The sequence below is a fragment of the Blennius ocellaris genome, assembly GCF_963422515.1.
Source record: "Blennius ocellaris genome assembly, contig: SCAFFOLD_73, whole genome shotgun sequence".
Taxonomy (NCBI): Eukaryota; Metazoa; Chordata; class Actinopteri; order Blenniiformes; family Blenniidae; genus Blennius; species Blennius ocellaris.
In genome coordinates, this window is record NW_027661940.1 from 159594 (window position 1) to 177858 (window position 18265).

At 45.1% G+C, this 18265-nt stretch overlaps 1 protein-coding gene across 1 annotated transcript; it reads left to right on the forward strand.

Moving 5' to 3' along the window:
- Positions 1 to 4900: 4900 nt before the first annotated feature.
- On the forward strand, positions 4901 to 15547 carry LOC308148546 (PR domain zinc finger protein 12-like; the record flags this gene model as incomplete). Its single annotated transcript, XM_080522013.1, has 6 exons — positions 4901 to 5153; positions 6531 to 6596; positions 6691 to 6815; positions 10573 to 10728; positions 12445 to 12559; positions 15057 to 15547. 6 exons carry the CDS (start codon positions 4901 to 4903, stop codon positions 15545 to 15547), a joined length of 1206 nt encoding a protein of 401 aa, XP_080378139.1.
- Between the last annotated feature and the right edge of the window lie 2718 nt (positions 15548 to 18265).

Sequence of the window (18265 nt, forward strand, 5' to 3'; positions counted from 1 at the left end):
GCTGGAGGAGACGGTCAGTACTGCTGGAGAACCTTTAGGAAGTGGTTCCAGGTACAGAGGGTTAGTACTGCTGGAGGAGACGGTCAGTACTGCTGGAGAACCTTTAGGAAGTGGTTCCAGGTGTGGAGATGGTCAATTCTGCTGGAGAACCTTTAGGAAGTGGTTCCAGGTGTTGATATGGTCAGTACTGCTGGAGAACCTTTAGGAAGTGGTTCCAGGTGTGGAGATGGTCAGTACTGCTGGAGAACCTTTAGGAAGTTGTTCCCGGTGTGGAGATGGTCAAAACTGCTGGAGAACCTTTAGGAAGTGGTTCCAGGTGTGGAGATGGTCAAAACTGCTGGAGAACCTTTAGGAAGTTGTTCCCGGTGTGGAGATGGTCAAAACTGCTGGAGAACCTTTAGGAAGTGGTTCCAGGTGTGGAGATGGTCAGTACTGCTGGAGAACCTTTAGGAAGTTGTTCCCGGTGTGGAGATGGTCAAAACTGCTGGAGAACCTTTAGGAAGTGGTTCCAGGTGTGGAGATGGTCAAAACTGCTGGAGAACCTTTAGGAAGTTGTTCCCGGTGTGGAGATGGTCAAAACTTCTGGAGAACCTTTAGGAAGTGGTTCCAGGTGTGGAGATGATCAGTACTGCTGGAGAACCTTTAGGAAGTGGTTCCAGGTGTGGAGATGGTCAAAACTGCTGGAGAACCTTTAGGAAGTGGTTCCAGGTGTGGAGACGGTCAGTACTGCTGGAGAACCTTTAGGAAGTTGTTCCCGGTGTGGAGATGGTCAAAACTGCTGGAGAACCTTTAGGAAGTGGTTCCAGGTGTGGAGATGGTCAAAACTGCTGGAGAACCTTTAGGAAGTTGTTCCCGGTGTGGAGATGGTCAAAACTGCTGGAGAACCTTTAGGAAGTGGTTCCAGGTGTGGAGATGGTCAGTACTGCTGGAGAACCTTTAGGAAGTGGTTCCAGGTGTGGAGATGGTCAAAACTGCTGGAGAACCTTTAGGAAGTTGTTCCCGGTGTGGAGATGGTCAAAACTTCTGGAGAACCTTTAGGAAGTGGTTCCAGGTGTGGAGATGATCAGTACTGCTGGAGAACCTTTAGGAAGTGGTTCCAGGTGTGGAGATGGTCAAAACTGCTGGAGAACCTTTAGGAAGTGGTTCCCGGTGTGGAGATGGTCAGTACTGCTGGAGAACCTTTAGGAAGTGGTTCCAGGTACAGAGGGTCAGTACTGCTGGAGGAGACGGTCAGTACTGCTGGAGAACCTTTTGGAAGTGGTTCCAGGTGTGGAGACGGTCATTCCTGCTGGAGGAGACGGTCAGTCCTACTGGAGGAGACGGTCAGTACTGCTGGAGAACCTCCAGGAAGTGGTTCCAGGTGTGGAGACGGTCAGTCCTGCTGGAGGAGACGGTCAGTACTGCTGGAGAACCTTTAGGAAGTGGTTCCAGGTGTGGAGACGGTCATTCCTGCTGGAGGAGACGGTCAGTCCTGCTGGAGGAGACGGTCAGTACTGCTGGAGAACCTCCAGGAAGTGGTTCCAGGTGTGGAGACGGTCAGTCCTGCTGGAGGAGACGGTCAGTACTGCTGGAGAACCTTTAGGAAGTGGTTCCAGGTGTGGAGACGGTCATTCCTGCTGGAGGAGACGGTCAGTCCTGCTGGAGGAGACGGTCAGTACTGCTGGAGAACCTCCAGGAAGTGGTTCCAGGTGTGGAGACGGTCAGTCCTGCTGGAGGAGACGGTCAGTACTGCTGGAGAACCTTTAGGAAGTGGTTCCAGGTGTGGAGACGGTCAGTCCTGCTGGAGGAGACGGTCAGAACTGCTGGAGGAGACGGTCAGTACTGCTGGAGAACCTTTAGGAAGTGGTTCCCGGTGTGGAGACGGTCAGTACTGCTGGAGAACCTTTAGGAAGTGGTTCCAGGTACAGACGGTCAGTACTGCTGGAGAACCTTCAGGAAGTGGTTCCAGGTACAGACGGTCAGTACTGCTGGAGAACCTTAAGGAAGTGGTTCCAGGTACAGACGGTTAACGTAAACAATTAAAATTGAAATCTGACTGTTTGGTCTCGTGATTCGTGAGACACATTCATTTTACCCTCCTCATTATGTGTTGTTGCTATACATATATATATATAAATATAAATATATATATATATATATATATACACACACACACACTCAACCCCCCACCCCGACAATCAATGATGTTCAAGCTCACTGAATGCTTTTGCTATTGCTACTTTCTGTTAGCTTGGTTCTCTAATTATTTGACTATTTAAATGAATGTTCCAGTTCTTAATTGATTTTCTTCTTCTCTTTTTGTGCCCTTATTACAAAGACGACCTGTTAATTGGCTTCTATAGCAGCTGATGCTGTTGATGGGGTCTCTAGCCAGTATTTTCCGCATTAATGCCAACAGGAGCAGAATCCAGTCTCCCCCTTTGTGCAACATGAATCAGACACTATGTTTTCACTGGCAACCTGAACACAAATGAATCAATCTCCCCTCAGGACGATTCTATTCATGTCACTGTGTGTCTTTTCTGTAGGAATCCTCTTGTTGTCAGTAACTTAAGTACAGTTCCTCAACACTAGTCAGTGGCGGGAGGTCAGAGGTCACAGGTGAAGGCTGACCTGTTGATGGAGAGCAGGGCGCCTCCAGCAGCTGCCGGCGGCGGAGCTGATGATTATTTAAAGGAGGATTATTACGGCGCACATGCTGCGTCTGTCCGCCGCATGAATACTAACGAGGCCGTAGCGCCGCTTAATCGCGTTAGCGGAACAATATTAGTGCGCCATTTGGGCTTCTTCCCACCACCACCTCCTCCTGCTCCCACCACCTCCTCCTGCTCCACCTCCCCCTCCTCCTCCACCTCTCCGCCCAGCTCTTGTCTTTACGCGTGCCAGTCACCTGCCGCCTCCTCCCGACTTCCCGTCGTCTTTTCGGGGGAAAGAGCTTCTCATTGGCCGCGGAGCGGCTCTGAGAGCGGAGCGGACACCGGCACACACTCGCTGAGAGGCTTTTTGTTGTGGAAAGCCCATTAAAGCGTGTCCTCCTTCAATAAAGACGCGCCTCTCCATTAAATAGTCCCGCGTGCGTGGAGAGAAAGACGGAGCGGCCTTCATTGACTCAAATCAATTGAAAAAACATTTGCAAATCGCCCTTTATTCCAGGATTTTTGGTCCATTCTCTCGCTTGTGTCTCCCGAGACAAAGCCGTTGAGCATGAAGCTACGGGAGACCGGCGGAGGACACCGCGGCCGAGGAGCGCCGAGACGCGGCTGCAGGAGTCGCGCCGAGCCGCCGCGATCCTCTGGAGGAAAATCAAGTTCAAATACGCTGAGAAATCTGTTTTAATGTGTTCTTTTGACCACTCGCATCTTATTAATACAATAGCGTATTTAAACGTCGTTTGATATTTACTTTGCTGTAAAAACCACACAAACACGTTTTACTTTTTAAATGACTGTAAGCATCATCACGGTTAAATATGTTTTCTAGCGAAATCAGTTTCAAACAGAGGCTGTCTAATTTGTTTGATACATTTTAATTCACAAACTAAATCGTTGAAATTAATTGGAAATGTTTGTCATAAAGGATAAAGACGCTAATTAACATCAAAGTGAAGTTTAAAAAAAAACAACATTCAGGGCTGTTTTGTTGTTTTAAAATTCAAACAAGACTGAATTGAACCAGATTTTTAATCATTATGGGAGGCGGCAGAAACAGAAATCTCCAACCTGGACAAAATGTGAAGAATCACAATAGATATGATTTATTCAGATAAATGGAACTAAATTCCGATTAATTCTGAATAGAATAGAATAGATCTACTTTATTATTTCGAGAGGGAACTGCTTTTTAAATGCTCAGTGACTGAACCCGAGGATTTTAACACATTTTATCTTTTTGAAAATATATATTCAAGTTTCAGCTGAGTTTAATTCACAAATTCATGTTCTGGCTTTAAATATTTGTTCCAAAAACATTAATAAGTTTAAAACAAAATCTCATTACATTAACTTTAGGAATAAACATTACGTGTGTGTGTGTGTGTGTGTGTGTGTGTGTGTGTGTGTGTGTGTGTGTGTGTGTGTGTGTGTCGGGGGGGGTGGGGGGGGTGGGGGGCTCACAAGTGGCGACAATAAATGTTTAAAAGCTCATAAATACAGATCAGAGTGAAAGGGAGAATAATAATCTGTGCAGAGGAGGAGCAGGGAAAAAGAGCAGAAGGGCATGGAGGGTTCTGTTCCTCCTCCCTCCCTCCCTCTCTCCCTCCCTCTCTCCGCTCTCCTGCTCCTCCTCCACCTTTTGGTCTTTGGTCTCAGGTCTTGCTCGGTGTGACAGACGAGCGTGGCTCTAGTAAACTGGCTTTCTGCAGCCTGTCGTTCAAAACCTCAGTATATTTTGATGGAAACACGACTGTGAAAAGAAAGAGGCTGAAAGCCTCCAAATACCAGACGACGCATACCTGCTGTCACGACGCGTGTGTGAGTGTGTCCCCCCCACCCCTTGACTGTTGTTGGCCCTCATTTGTTCCTAATTGAGTGTCTCTGGTGTCACGAGCCTCTGAGCTGTAAACGGAGCCAATAACAGCGCAAAGAGCCCCCCCCCCCAAACCGAGGAGGTGAGTGGTTTGGCTATAAAGACACCCCCCAGCCCCTCCGCTCGGTTTGCTGCAGCTCCTCTGAGCTCCTCTCACCACCTTTCACCTTTTCACGTTTTCATTTACTTTTTGGGACTTTCATCCGAGAAACTACATCGTTGTATTTATTTCGTTGTATTTTTAATTGCCCTTTAAATCAAACAATTTTCACCGGCTCCGATCTCCCTGGATCTTTTACAGGAACGTTACTGTCCTAGCAGACCGCCCGTCACGCCGCTCCTGTACCCCCGACTCCCTGCTGCACGTCGACCGGCCATGGGCTCCGTGCTGCCCGGCTCTTCGCTGGGCATGAAGCCGGGTTTGAAGCCGCCGGCGCCGCTGTCTCTGGCGGACATCATCACTTCGGACATCCTGCACAGCTTCCTGTACGGCCGCTGGAGGCACGTGCTGGGAGAACAGCCGCACCAGCAGCACCTGCAGCACCTGCAGCACGAGGACCGCATCGGACCGAGCGCGAGTCCGAGGACCGCGTTCACTGCAGAGGTGCTGGCCCAGTCCTTCTCCGGAGGTGAGCGCGGCGAGAGGCCGCAAATCGACCATTTGCACATGTTCTGTTCGTGCTTTCAAATGCATTTAATTACAACTGTCTTTCAAATATGTTTTTTTATTAAACGTGTGGAATTGTAATGAAATATTTGAGCGCAATGAATTGATAAACGTACATTTCACCGTACTTATTTTATTTGTCGGAGACGAACGAACATGACATTTAACTTCAATATAATAATTTCGTTTTAATACACTTTTGTTTCTTCGATTCAATAACAACAATAACAAAAACAATAATGATAATAATAGTGATAATAATAATAATACTAGTAATAATTAATGTAATTATTTTTATTGCTGTTGTTGTTGTTATTATTATTACATTTATTAAATAGTAAACCATACTCAAAATATTTGCAGTAAACAATCATTTCGGCGCATTGCGCTGTGATTTTCTTTAAGGATCTTTAACGTTTTGCCCTTTTCGTTTTTGTTGCTCATTGTTGAACGCATTTTTAACAACTTATAAAACGAACACAAGTTGTTGCTTAACTTGACGCACTTGAATGGCCTTTTATTAATAAAGGCAGGAAACGTTTGCATGTTCCTGCTCAGATATTTGTAATGAGACTGAATCAACCACCTGTTCGTTTCTTTAGGGCCGTGTCTCACACTGCATTTATTCTCGTCTTCAAGTCATTAGACAATAAAAATTCGTTTAAGTTTTGATGAAATTCGTTTGAAAACATTTTTAAAAATCGGTCGGAGCTCAAACCGGGTTTCCCGGAGATTCTGTTCTATTAAGAAAAAAAAGACACGTCCCTCCGTTTCCTTCACAGTCCGCCACTTCTGCTCTCGTGACATTACGGGCGCGGCACTCTGTTCTCATTTGAAACCTGTCTTCCCGTATGCCGCAGACGGCCCGCACACTCACCCGCACCGCCACGCAAGGACGAAAGACGAAAAAGACGTCGATTTCCTCCATTTATTAACTTTTAATCCACAATTCTGTACGCGACTGACGAGGCGCCGCAGCGTCTTCAGGAGGGAAACATGTTTCCTTCATTCTTAAATAAGCTGCGGGTCTGTGCGGAGCGACGCAAAGCTGCGGGTCTGTGCGCAGCGACGCAAAGCTGCGGGTCTGTGCGGCCTGTTGCGGGTCTGTGCGGCCTGTTGCGGGTCTGTGCGGCCTGTTGCGGGTCTGTGCGGCTTGTACCTGTTCTGTGTTCACTGAATGTCGGAACATTTCCATAAGCTGAACATCTCATCAAGAACAAATCCTCATGTTGAATCGTTTTCTTGTGTGTGTGTGTGTGTGTGTGTGTGTGTGTGTGTGTGTGTGTGTGTGTGTGTGTGTGTGTGTGTGTGTGTGTGTGTGTGTGTGTGTGTGTTTCAGAGGTGCAAAAGCTTTCCAGCCTGGTTTTACCTTCTGAGGTGATCATCGCACAGAGCTCTGTCCCTGGTCAGTCTGCTCTGCTGGTTGTTGTTGATGTTGTTGTTGTTGTTGTTGTTGTTGTTGTTGCCGCCTGTCTTCAGTGTCTTCCTGTTTCCTCCAGGTGAAGGTTTGGGGATATTTTCAAAGACGTGGATCAAAGCAGGAACAGAAATGGGTCCTTTCACTGGCCGCCTGGTCTCCCCAGAACACCTGGACCTGTACAAGAACAACAACCTGATGTGGGAGGTAACACAACTACTACACAACTACACACAACATTTAACCCTTCCTGTTCCAGTCCGCAGGCGGCGGTATGGGGAGACAAGCGAGACCTGGGTGCGTCCGAAAGGTCCCTCCTATCTCCTTATCTAGCGACTTTACCCGAACCCCCTGGATGACGTCATGGGTTAAGGAAAACTGTGAGGAGGCTTCCTAAAGGAGTTAAGGAAAGGGGCGATCACTCGGACCTCACTTAGTGACGTCATAATAATGCTCCAGTGGCCTTTTGTTATTGGTGTGGCAAAAACGTCTGATTTCAAGAAAGATTATTCTGAAAATTATGAAAATTGCATTTAAAAAAAAAGTTTTTGTTGTGGTGAAATGAGGGCTGTAATTAACGATTATTTTAATAATTGATTAATCGGTGGATTATTTTTTCGATGAATCGGTTAAAAAAAACATAAAAAATTGAAGGAACCAAACATCAAAAATTTTCCGATTATTTAAAAGAACATCACTCAAACAATACAAGATGGATACAATATATCAACATATATACACATGTATATACGATGTATACAATATAAATACACATATACACATGTATATAAGATGTATACAATATAAACACACATATACACATGTATATAAGATGTATACAATATAAACACATATATACACATGTATATAAGATGTATACAATATAAACACATATATACACATGTATATACGATGTATACAATATAAATACATATATACACATGTATATACGATGTATACAATATAAATACATATATACACATGTATATAAGATGTATACAATATAAACACATATATACACATGTATATAAGATGTATACAATATAAACACATATATACACATGTATATACGATGTATACAATATAAATACATATATACACATGTATATAAGATGTATACAATATAAACACATATATACACATGTATATAAGATATATACAATATAAATACATATATACACATGTATATAAGATGTTTACAATATATCAACATATATACACATGTATATACGATGTATACAATATAAATACATATATACACATGTATATAAGATGTTTACAATATATCAACATATATACACATGTATATAAGATGTATACAATATAAATACATATATACATACATATATAAGATGTATACAGTATATCAACATATATACACATGTATATAAGATGTTTACAATATATCAACATATATACACATGTATATAAGATGTATACAATATAAATACATATATACATACATATATAAGATGTATACAATATATCAACATATATAAACATGTATATAAGATGTATACAATATAAACACATATATACACATGTATATAAGATGTATACAATATAAACACATATATACAAACCTGAAGTTACTTCAATAAGAGAAAACCAGAGTTAATCCTGAAGTGACCTGGATTAGAGAAAACCAGAGTTAATCCTGAAGTTACCTGGAATAGAGAAAACCAGAGTTAATCCTGACGTTACCTGGATTAGAGGAAACAGAGTTAATCTTGAAGTTACCTCAATAAGAGTATACCAGAGTTAATCCTGAAGTTACATGGATTAGAGAGTTAATCCTGAAGTTACCTGGATTAGAGAAAACCAGAGTTAATCCTGAAGTTACCGCAATAATTGAAAACCCAGAGTTGTAGTATTGGTCCTAGGTTTGCTAATCCAGGTAACAGATATCCTAGTATGTTAATCCAGGTCATAGAGATATCCTGGGTTGTTAATCCAGGTTACAGAGATATCCTGGTATGTTAATCCATGTAACATATCCTGGTACGTTAATCCAGGAAACAGATATCCTGGTATGTTAATCCAGGTAACTGGTGTCCTGGTATGTTAATCCAGGTAACTGGAACCCTGGTATGTCAATCCAGGTAACTGGCACCCTGGTATGTTAATCCAGGTAACTGGTATCCTGGTATGTTAATCCAGGTTACAGATATCCTGGTATGTTCATCCAGGTAACTGATATCCTGGTATGTTAATCCAAGCAACAGGTGTCCTGGTGTGTTAATCCAGATAACATATCCTGGTATGTTAATCCAGGTCACAGGTATCCTGGTATGTTAATCCAGGTAACAGAAATCCTGGTATGTTAATCCAGGTAACTGGTACCCTGGTATGTTAATCCAGGTAACTGGTACCCTGGTATGTTAATCCAGGTAACTGGTACCCTGGTATGTTAATCCAGGTAAATGGTACCCTGGTATGTTAATCAAGGTCACAGATATCCTGGTATGTTAATCCAGGTAACATATCCTGGGATGTTAATCCAGGTAACAGATATCCTAGTATGTTAATCCAGGTCATAGAGATATCCTGGGTTGTTAATCCAGGTTACAGAGATATCCTGGTATGTTTATCCAGGTAACAGGTATCCTGGTATGTAAATCCAGGTAACAGATATCCTGGTATGCTAATCCAGGTAACTGGTATCCTGGTATGTTAATCCAGGTAACTGGTACCCAGGTATGTTAATCCAGGTAACATATCCTGGTACGTTAATCCAGGAAACAGATATCCTGGTATGTTAATCCAGGTAACTGGAACCCTGGTATGTTAATCCAGGTAACTGGAACCCTGGTATGTTAATCCAGGTAACTGGTATCCTGGTATGTTTATCCAGGTTACAGATATCCTAGTATGTTAATCCAGGTTACAGATATCCTGGTATGTTCATCCAGGTAACTGATATCCTGGTATGTTAATCCAGGTAACATATCCTGGTATGTTAATCCAGGTAACTGATGTCCTGGTATGTTAATCCAAACCACAGGTGTCCTGGTATGTTAATCCAGGTAACTGATATCCTGGTATGTTAATCCAAGCAACTGGTATCCTGGTATGTTAATCCAGATAACATATCCTGGTATGTTAATCCAGGTCACAGGTATCCTGGTATGTTAATCCAGGTAACAGAGATGTCCTGGTATGTTAATCCAGGTAACAGATATCCTGGTATGTTCATCCAGGTAACTGGTACCCTGGTATGTTAATCCAGGTAACTGGTATCCTGGTATGTTAATCCAGGTCACAGATATCCTAGTATGTTAATCCAGGTCACAGATATCCTGGTATGTTAATCCAGGTAACAGAGATATCCTGGTATGTTAATCCAGGTAACATATCCTGGTATGTTAGTCCAGGTAACAGAGATATCCTGGTATGTTAATCCAGGAAACAGATATCCTGGTATGTTAATCCAGGTAACAGAGATATCCTGGTATGTTTATCCAGGTAACAGAGATATCCTGGTATGTTAATCCAGGTAACATATCCTGGTCTGTTAATCCAGGTAACAGAGATATCCTGGTATGTTTGTCCAGGTAACAGAGATATCCTGGTATGTTAATCCAGGAAACAGATATCCTGGTATGTTTATCCAGGTAACATATCCTGGTATGTTAATCCAGGTAACAGATATCCTGGTATGTTAATCCAGGTAACAGAGATATCCTGGTATGTTAATCCAGGTCACAGGTATCCTTGTATGTTAATCCAGGTAACAGAGATATCCTGGTATGTTAATCCAGGTCACAGGTATCCTGGTATGTTAATCCAGGTAACAGAGATATCCTGGTATGTTAATCCAGGTCACAGGTATCCTGGTATGTTAATCCAGGTAACAGAGATATCCTGGTATGTTGATCCAGCTCACAGGTATCCTGGTATGTTAATCCCAGTTTGTAGTTTGGTCAGCGCTGCAGATTACTGAGTACTGATGGTTTCCTGCCAGGTGTTCAACGAGGACGGTTCGGTCCGGTACTTCATCGACGCCAGTCAGGAGGACCAGCGCAGCTGGATGACCTACATCAAGTGTGCACGGAACGAGCAGGAGCAGAACCTGGAGGTGGTCCAGATTGGCAGCACCATCTTCTACAAAGCTGTGGAGGTCAGTGAAGGCACCACCACCATCATGGAGCTGGTGTTCACTCTTCTTCTTTTTCTTCTTGTCTTCCTTCACTTTATGTGCATTTCTCATTTCTTTTTAGGGTTCGAGGACTGACAGTACATAGGACCCTATTGAAACCATAGGGATTATTATTATTATCATTATTTTATTTTTTTTAATTAACTGATGTTTTTGAGGGCCTTAATATACATCATTTTGTTAAACTTTGCACAGTCCTCTGGTCCAGCAAAAATCATTTTAGGTATTTACACATGTGAATTCCAAATTGGCTCAACGGCGCCACCTGCAAAACTGGAAAAAGGTTGCCCCCAGAATCCCGCCTCACCGAGAGCTATGAAAATACATCCATAGTTACACATGCAACAGGCCAAGACAAATAAAAAAGTCTGCTACAGCTGTACCCAAAGCTCAGCGGGAAGTCAGATATTTGGAGGAAAATGGAAGATTTTGGTGAATTTGGTCTCAAATGTACAAATTTTGAAGAGCGAATTCCTCCCAGGGCGAAACTCCAATCTACTTCAACTTGTGCTCTTTTGATAGAAAAGGGGTTGAAGAACAAAACTTATCAAAATCTCTCGCAAAGGTTTTAGGGCGTGGACACAACCATGCCACGAAGTTTGTTTTGCCATGAAACAGGAAGTGCAGTGTGAAGCGGCTGCACGTGGTCAGATGGACCTGAAATTTGACACATTGCACTAGAGTCCGCCCCTCATCACAACCACATAATGACTCATAGTTGGAACGCCATTTCAGGGTGTGGCAATGGTCAAGAACGCCATGAAACAGGAAGTGCAATGTAGATAGACTGAATGTGATCAGATTGATGTCAAACTTGATAAGTTGCATCTCAGCCCGGCCTTAGTCACAACCATGTGATGACCCTTAGTCATCACGCCATTTGAGGGCGTGGCTTTGACAACCTTCATCATGGAAAAGGAAGGGCAAAGTAAATAAACGGAACGTGATCAGATTGACCTCAAACTTGATACGCTGGATCAGAGTCCAACCTTCTTCACAGCCATACAACAATTATGACCATCTGACATGGTGCCACCTGCTGGAAACAGGAAGTGGGGTGTAAATGCTTGGATCTGTCTCTAACTTCACATGTTGCTTCAAAGTCCATGTCTGATCACAGTCAAAAGACAATCAATTGCATTGGGTATAACGCACTTGCAGTAGCATACGTGCTAATAAGCATCCCAGTAATTAGCATCCATGATAGCATTTGTACCAAGCAAATTAGCATAGGGGCTAATGTTAACATACGTACAAATTAGCATGCACAATAATAATAACGTCCACACTAATTACCATAATCAGAGCATGAGAGTCCAGATCTGATCTCAGTCAAGAGACGACCACTGGTCATAGCGCCACCTGCCGGTAACAGGAAGTTAGACGTATATGCTCTGTTCTGGCTGAAACGTTACAGATTGCATGAGAGTTCACATCTGATCACAGCCTGAAGGTTGGGCATAACGCCACCTGCTGGTGACAGAAATGGGGGTGACGTGCACAAAACCTTGACATGCAGCCCATTCCGACATTCGTGGAAGTGCGAGGATTACTGGTGGTAGAGATTTGTGAAACAAAATATTGTGACTTATTTCTGCTTGCACAGGGTTAGGGTTAAGACTTGAGACTTAAATGAATTTCAATAAAATGAAGCTGCGACTCCTCTGTGTTCTTCAGACGATCCCTCCGGATCAGGAGCTGCTCGTCTGGTATGGAAATTCTCACAACACCTTCCTGGGAATTCCGGGAATCCCTGGAGGAGATGACGAGCAGAGCAAGAAGATCAAGAATGGTAACTGCCCTCAAGAATTTTCTTCAAACCAGGGAGCAGAGTTCAGTTCAGCTCAGTTCATTTTTCTTTGCAGGAAAGTATAAAAACTTAAAAACTGCACATACATACATACATACATACATACATACATACATACATACATACATACATACATACATACATACATACATACATACATACATACATACATACATACATACATACATACATACATACATACATACATACATACATACATACATACATACATACATACATACATGCATACACACATACATACATACATACATACATACATACATACATACATACATACATACATACATACATACATACATGCATACATACACACATACATACATCGTTTAAAAATCCAAGTGGGATGAATAATCCATTGTGCTGAAACAACAGCAGCAGTGACTCACTAGAGTTGTATTGGGGATGAGGAACCCCTTCATCCAGTGGTGGATGATGTTCAAGAAGGGAGTTTATTGGAGATGTTGTTTTGAAGCTGAAGACTTAGTGCAGATGTTTCAAGGTGGTGTGGAGAACCATGGTGATGAAACATCTGTTGACCTGTTGTCATGATAAGCATATTGATGGAGTTGAATGAGGACAGAAGCATTTCTTCTGGTTGTCAGAGCTCCTGTTGATCACCGTCTTTAAAGGCCTTCTTCTTCTGGTTCAGAAGGTCTTTGATGTCAGTTGTGATCGAGGGCTTGTTGTTGGAGAAGCAGTGTACAGTTCTTACAGGAACCACAGTGTCCATGCAGAAGTTGATGTAGTCCATGGTGCAGTTAACAGCCGCCTCAAGGTCCTCACTGTCCTGCAGTACATCCCAGTCTGTTGCCTCAAAGCAGTCTCTCAGAGCCTGCTCTGCACCCGGACAGCACTTCCTGAAGGTTCGGGTTGTTATTAGTAGCCTCCTCACTCTTGGGATACAGTGAGGTTACAACAAGATCAGGTTGTGGTCTGCTTTATCCAGAGCGGGCAGTGGAGAGGAGCTGTATGTGTCTTTAACATTTGTATACAGCAAGTCAATTGTTTTGTTCCCCCTGGTGTTGCAGTCCACATACTGGGTGAAAGCAGGAAGTGTCAAGTCCAAATTAACATGATTAAAGTCCTCTGACATCAGCATAACGGCCTCGGGGTGTTGCGACTGTAGTCTGGCAACCGCGGAGTGGATGACGTCACAAGCTGCTTCCGCATTAGCTCGAGGTGGAATGTAGATGTACAGGACAATGGCATGTCCGAACTCCCGTGGGAGATAGTAGGGGCGCAGACTCACGTCCCTACAGCATGATGTCATTTTAATGTGTACATTCCCAGGGTTACACCACCTCTTGGTCACCTAGACAGCGAGTCCTCCTCCCTTCCGCTTCTCGCAGGCTTTAGTGTCTCTGTCCGCTTGGACTGTGGCGTCGCCGGGTTGTTCAACGTTGGCGTCTGGGATGTTGGCAGTGAGCCAGGTTTCAGTGAAGCACAACAAACTACACTCCCTGTAGATCTTCACATTCTTCACCAGCCCAGCCAGTTCGTCGGTCTTGTTCGGCAGGGAGTTCACGTTTCCCATGATCATTGATGGCACCATAGGCTTGTATTGCCACTTCCTCGTTCGCCGCTTAGCCTTTAGCATCACTCTGGCTCTGCAGCCACGGAGCGTCTCCTCACCTGGTCCGGAAGATGCGGGACCACACCGGCACGGGCCATCGCCTTCAATCCGAGAACGAGTAACGAGTTTAGTTGTTTTGTAATGCATATCCATAGGATATATCATAAAGCATCAAGGTACATAAAGTGCGTACGCTAAATACGTATGGAAAATATGTAAAGAGCGTAGAAACGTTAAGAAAAAACACAGAGAGCTGCTGAGAGGCGGCCAATCGCAGCGGCGCCAGAAGTTAAAAATGTGATAAATATACATCATAAAAGAAAGTACCATCCAAAAAATGTTAAAAAGAGCGAGTAGCTTAAAGATGCGAGTCTGTACAGACTGCATGGCCTGTATGGACACTATTATGCACATAGTGCATACAAGGATTATATAAAGTATTATTGCAATGCAATCAGAATGAAAAAAACCCACAATAAATCAAATCAGGTGGTGATGACATCTCACAACACCATTATTGCACAAGAAGTGCTAATGAATTGTCTGGTTTGTGGATCATTTTGTGATCTACTGGGAGCAGCTTTGTTAAACAGTGTGACTGAAGCAGTGCTGTAACAGTACCATGCAGGGGGGGGGGCTGCCATGGAGGTTAGTAGTTTCAGGCAGTTTTTAAAAGTGTTCTCATCAGGTTTAGTAGAGATTTCGTGTTCATCATCTTTAGTGTTTTCGTCATGTTTCAGTAGGGTTTACCTGTACTAGTTAGGTTTAGTAGATGTTTAGTAGAAATGCATTCAGGTTCATTTGAGCTTTAGTCAGATCTTGGTGTTGTTCTTGTCATGTTCTCCTTCTGTCTGTCCCTCCTGAAGCCTCTGTTGTTGCCTACAGATGATTTCCACACATGTGAAGGCTCTTCTTCTTCCTCTTCGTCGTCATCGTCCTCTTCTTCCTCCTCCAGTCTGGGTCGGATGCGTTGTGTCATCTGCCACCGAGGGTTCAACTCTCGCAGCAACCTACGCTCGCACATGCGCATCCACACATTGGATAAACCGTTTGTCTGCCGCTTCTGCAACCGCCGCTTCAGCCAGTCCTCCACGCTCAGGAACCATGTGCGGCTCCACACCGGTGAGCGACCTTACAAGTGTCATGTCTGCCAGTCTGCGTATTCCCAGCTCGCCGGCTTACGGGCACACCAGAAGAGTGCCCGGCACCGGCCCAGCGGGGAGCCTGGGGCAGCAGGGGGAGGTGTGGTGGTGGTGCCAGGAGGAGGGGGGGGGCTCCATGCAGCTCAAACCCCACCTCCGTCACACCCACCTCAGCTGACTGCTGTGCCTCACCCAGCGTCACTGGTGCATCATATACCCACCATGGTGCTGTGACCGACACACACACACACACACACACACACACACACACACACACACACACACACACACACACACACACACACACACACACACACACACACACACACACACACACACACACACACACACACACACACACACACACACACACACGTTTCTGTATGTGATTGGTGTTGCATGAGCAGATGTGTTGTGATGTGCTGGTACATTGGTTTGCATGCTGCTATGTCTCTATTCTTGGTGTAATGTGCATATTGAACACAAAGAGGTGTTTGTGAACAGATTCTCCTTAAAAACATAAAAGAACAACTTCTATTGAAGCATGAGTTTAAAGTTAGTAGAGCAGAGTATAATCTAGAATCTGATCTGGAACCTGATCCATAATTCAGTGGAGTTTGTGACAAGAAGCCACTTTATCTGTGTATATGTCTGCCTGTGAGAAACCTAAATATATGACACATGTATCAGAATATGAATTATGTTTACTCTGTATCTATAAACTCTGAATAAAGTATTACTGTAACTCCTCACCTGTGGCCTTTGACTGACACTCTAACTGACGAACCCTTAAATCAAAGTGTGGCTACAAGCAAAGGCACACACACATGCACGCACACACACACACACACACACACACACATAGTTGATGACTGAAAGAGTGAGTAGCTGGTTTTATTGTCGATACCTTTGACAGAGAATTACAGAAATTCTGTCTCTGTGGTTACATGTGGCTGGAGTCTCACTGGAGACTGTAGTGATAGAACAAAGTGCCCCCTGACATCCGCTTGCAGCTCATCTGATGTGAACCCCACTTCAGCACAATGAGGCAGGAGCCCAGTGGGAGATCATATGAGTCAACTTTGTCGAGGACCTGGAGCAGCAGTGGACTTCTGACGTGGACGTCTGAGCGGGAAAACTTCTGGTCCCACAGAGGGTTGGTGGTGTCCAGCTGGATGGATGTCTCCCCCATGCTGGTGCTCATGCATTGGACTTTCACATAGCTGTTTGTTGGTCCATCAGGTTTAGGAGTGAGGAAGAATGCCCGAATGACTCTCACCTCCAGATTATATGAAGCTATGCTGGCAGAGCACAGGAGCAGCAGGAGGAGAGAAACACTGGAGGTCATGATTGCTCTGCAGCTTCAGCTGTACAAGAAGTCTTCGTACCTTCAATTTGTAAAGAGAAAGACGTGTGACTGAGAAAACACTGACTTTCAGAATGAAGCGTTGCATCACATTACCTTTAAAGCATTTGTAAAAATCTATTATTTCAGGTCAAAGCTGAGTTGTGAAGCCCATACCTTTTCTGAAGACAACCCTGCTTCCAAGCCTTCTAGTTGAATATGTACAGAGCTATAATCAGTGAGCTAGAAAGAAATAACTCTCCCGTTTACTGTAGGATCACCTGCTGTAGTCTCAGACTTATATAAGTCCCCACCTGGGAGGTGGGGGGTGTAGCGCATAACTGTCCAACCTGGGGCCTGTGGCATGGGGGGTGTGACACACCACCACCATCCCATCCCCTCCATCACTTCTTCCTCCTCCTCCCATCCCCTCCATCACTCCTTCCTCCTCCTCCCATCCCCTCCATCACTCCTTCACCCTCCTCCCATCCCCTCCATCACTTCTTCCTCCTCCTCCCATCCCCTCCATCACTCCTTCACCCTCCTCCCATCCCCTCCATCACTTCTTCACCCTCCTCCCATCCCCTCCATCACTTCTTCACCCTCCTCCCATCCCCTCCATCACTCCTTCCTCCTCCTCCCATCCCCTCCATCACTTCTTCACCCTCCTCCCATCCCCTCCATCACTTCTTCACCCTCCTCCCATCCCCTCCATCACTCCTTCCTCCTCCTCCCATCCCCTCCATCACTCCTTCATCCTCCTCCCATCCCCTCCATCACTCCTTCCTCCTCCTCCCATCCCCTCCATCACTCCTTCACCCTCCTCCCATCCCCTCCATCACTCCTTCACCCTCCTCCCATCCCCTCCATCACTCCTTCATCCTCCTCCCATCCCCTCCATCACTCCTTCACCCTCCTCCCATCCCCTCCATCACTTCTTCACCCTCCTCCCATCCCCTCCATCACTCCTTCCTCCTCCTCCCATCCCCTCCATCACTCCTTCATCCTCCTCCCATCCCCTCCATCACTCCTTCCTCCTCCTCCCATCCCCTCCATCACTCCTTCACCCTCCTCCCATCCCCTCCATCACTCCTTCACCCTCCTCCCATCCCCTCCATCACTCCTTCCTCCTCCTCCCATCCCCTCCATCACTCCTTCCTCCTCCTCCCATCCCCTCCATCACTCCTTCCTCCTCCTCCCATCCCCTCCATCACTTCTTCACCCTCCTCCCATCCCCTCCATCACTTCTTCACCTTCCTCCCATCCCCTCCATCACTCCTTCCTCCTCCTCCCATCCCCTCCATCACTCCATCCTCCTCCCATCCCCTCCATCACTCCTTCCTCCTCCTCCCATCCCCTCCATCACTCCTTCCTCCTCCTCCCATCCCCTCCATCACTCCTTCACCCTCCTCCCATCCCCTCCATCACTCCTTCACCCTCCTCCCATCCCCTCCATCACTCCCTCCTCCTCCCATCCCCTCCATCACTCCTTCCTCCTCCTCCCATCCCCTCCATCACTCCTTCCTCCTCCTCCCATCCCCTCCATCACTTCTTCACCCTCCTCCCATCCCCTCCATCACTTCTTCACCCTCCTCCCATCCCCTCCA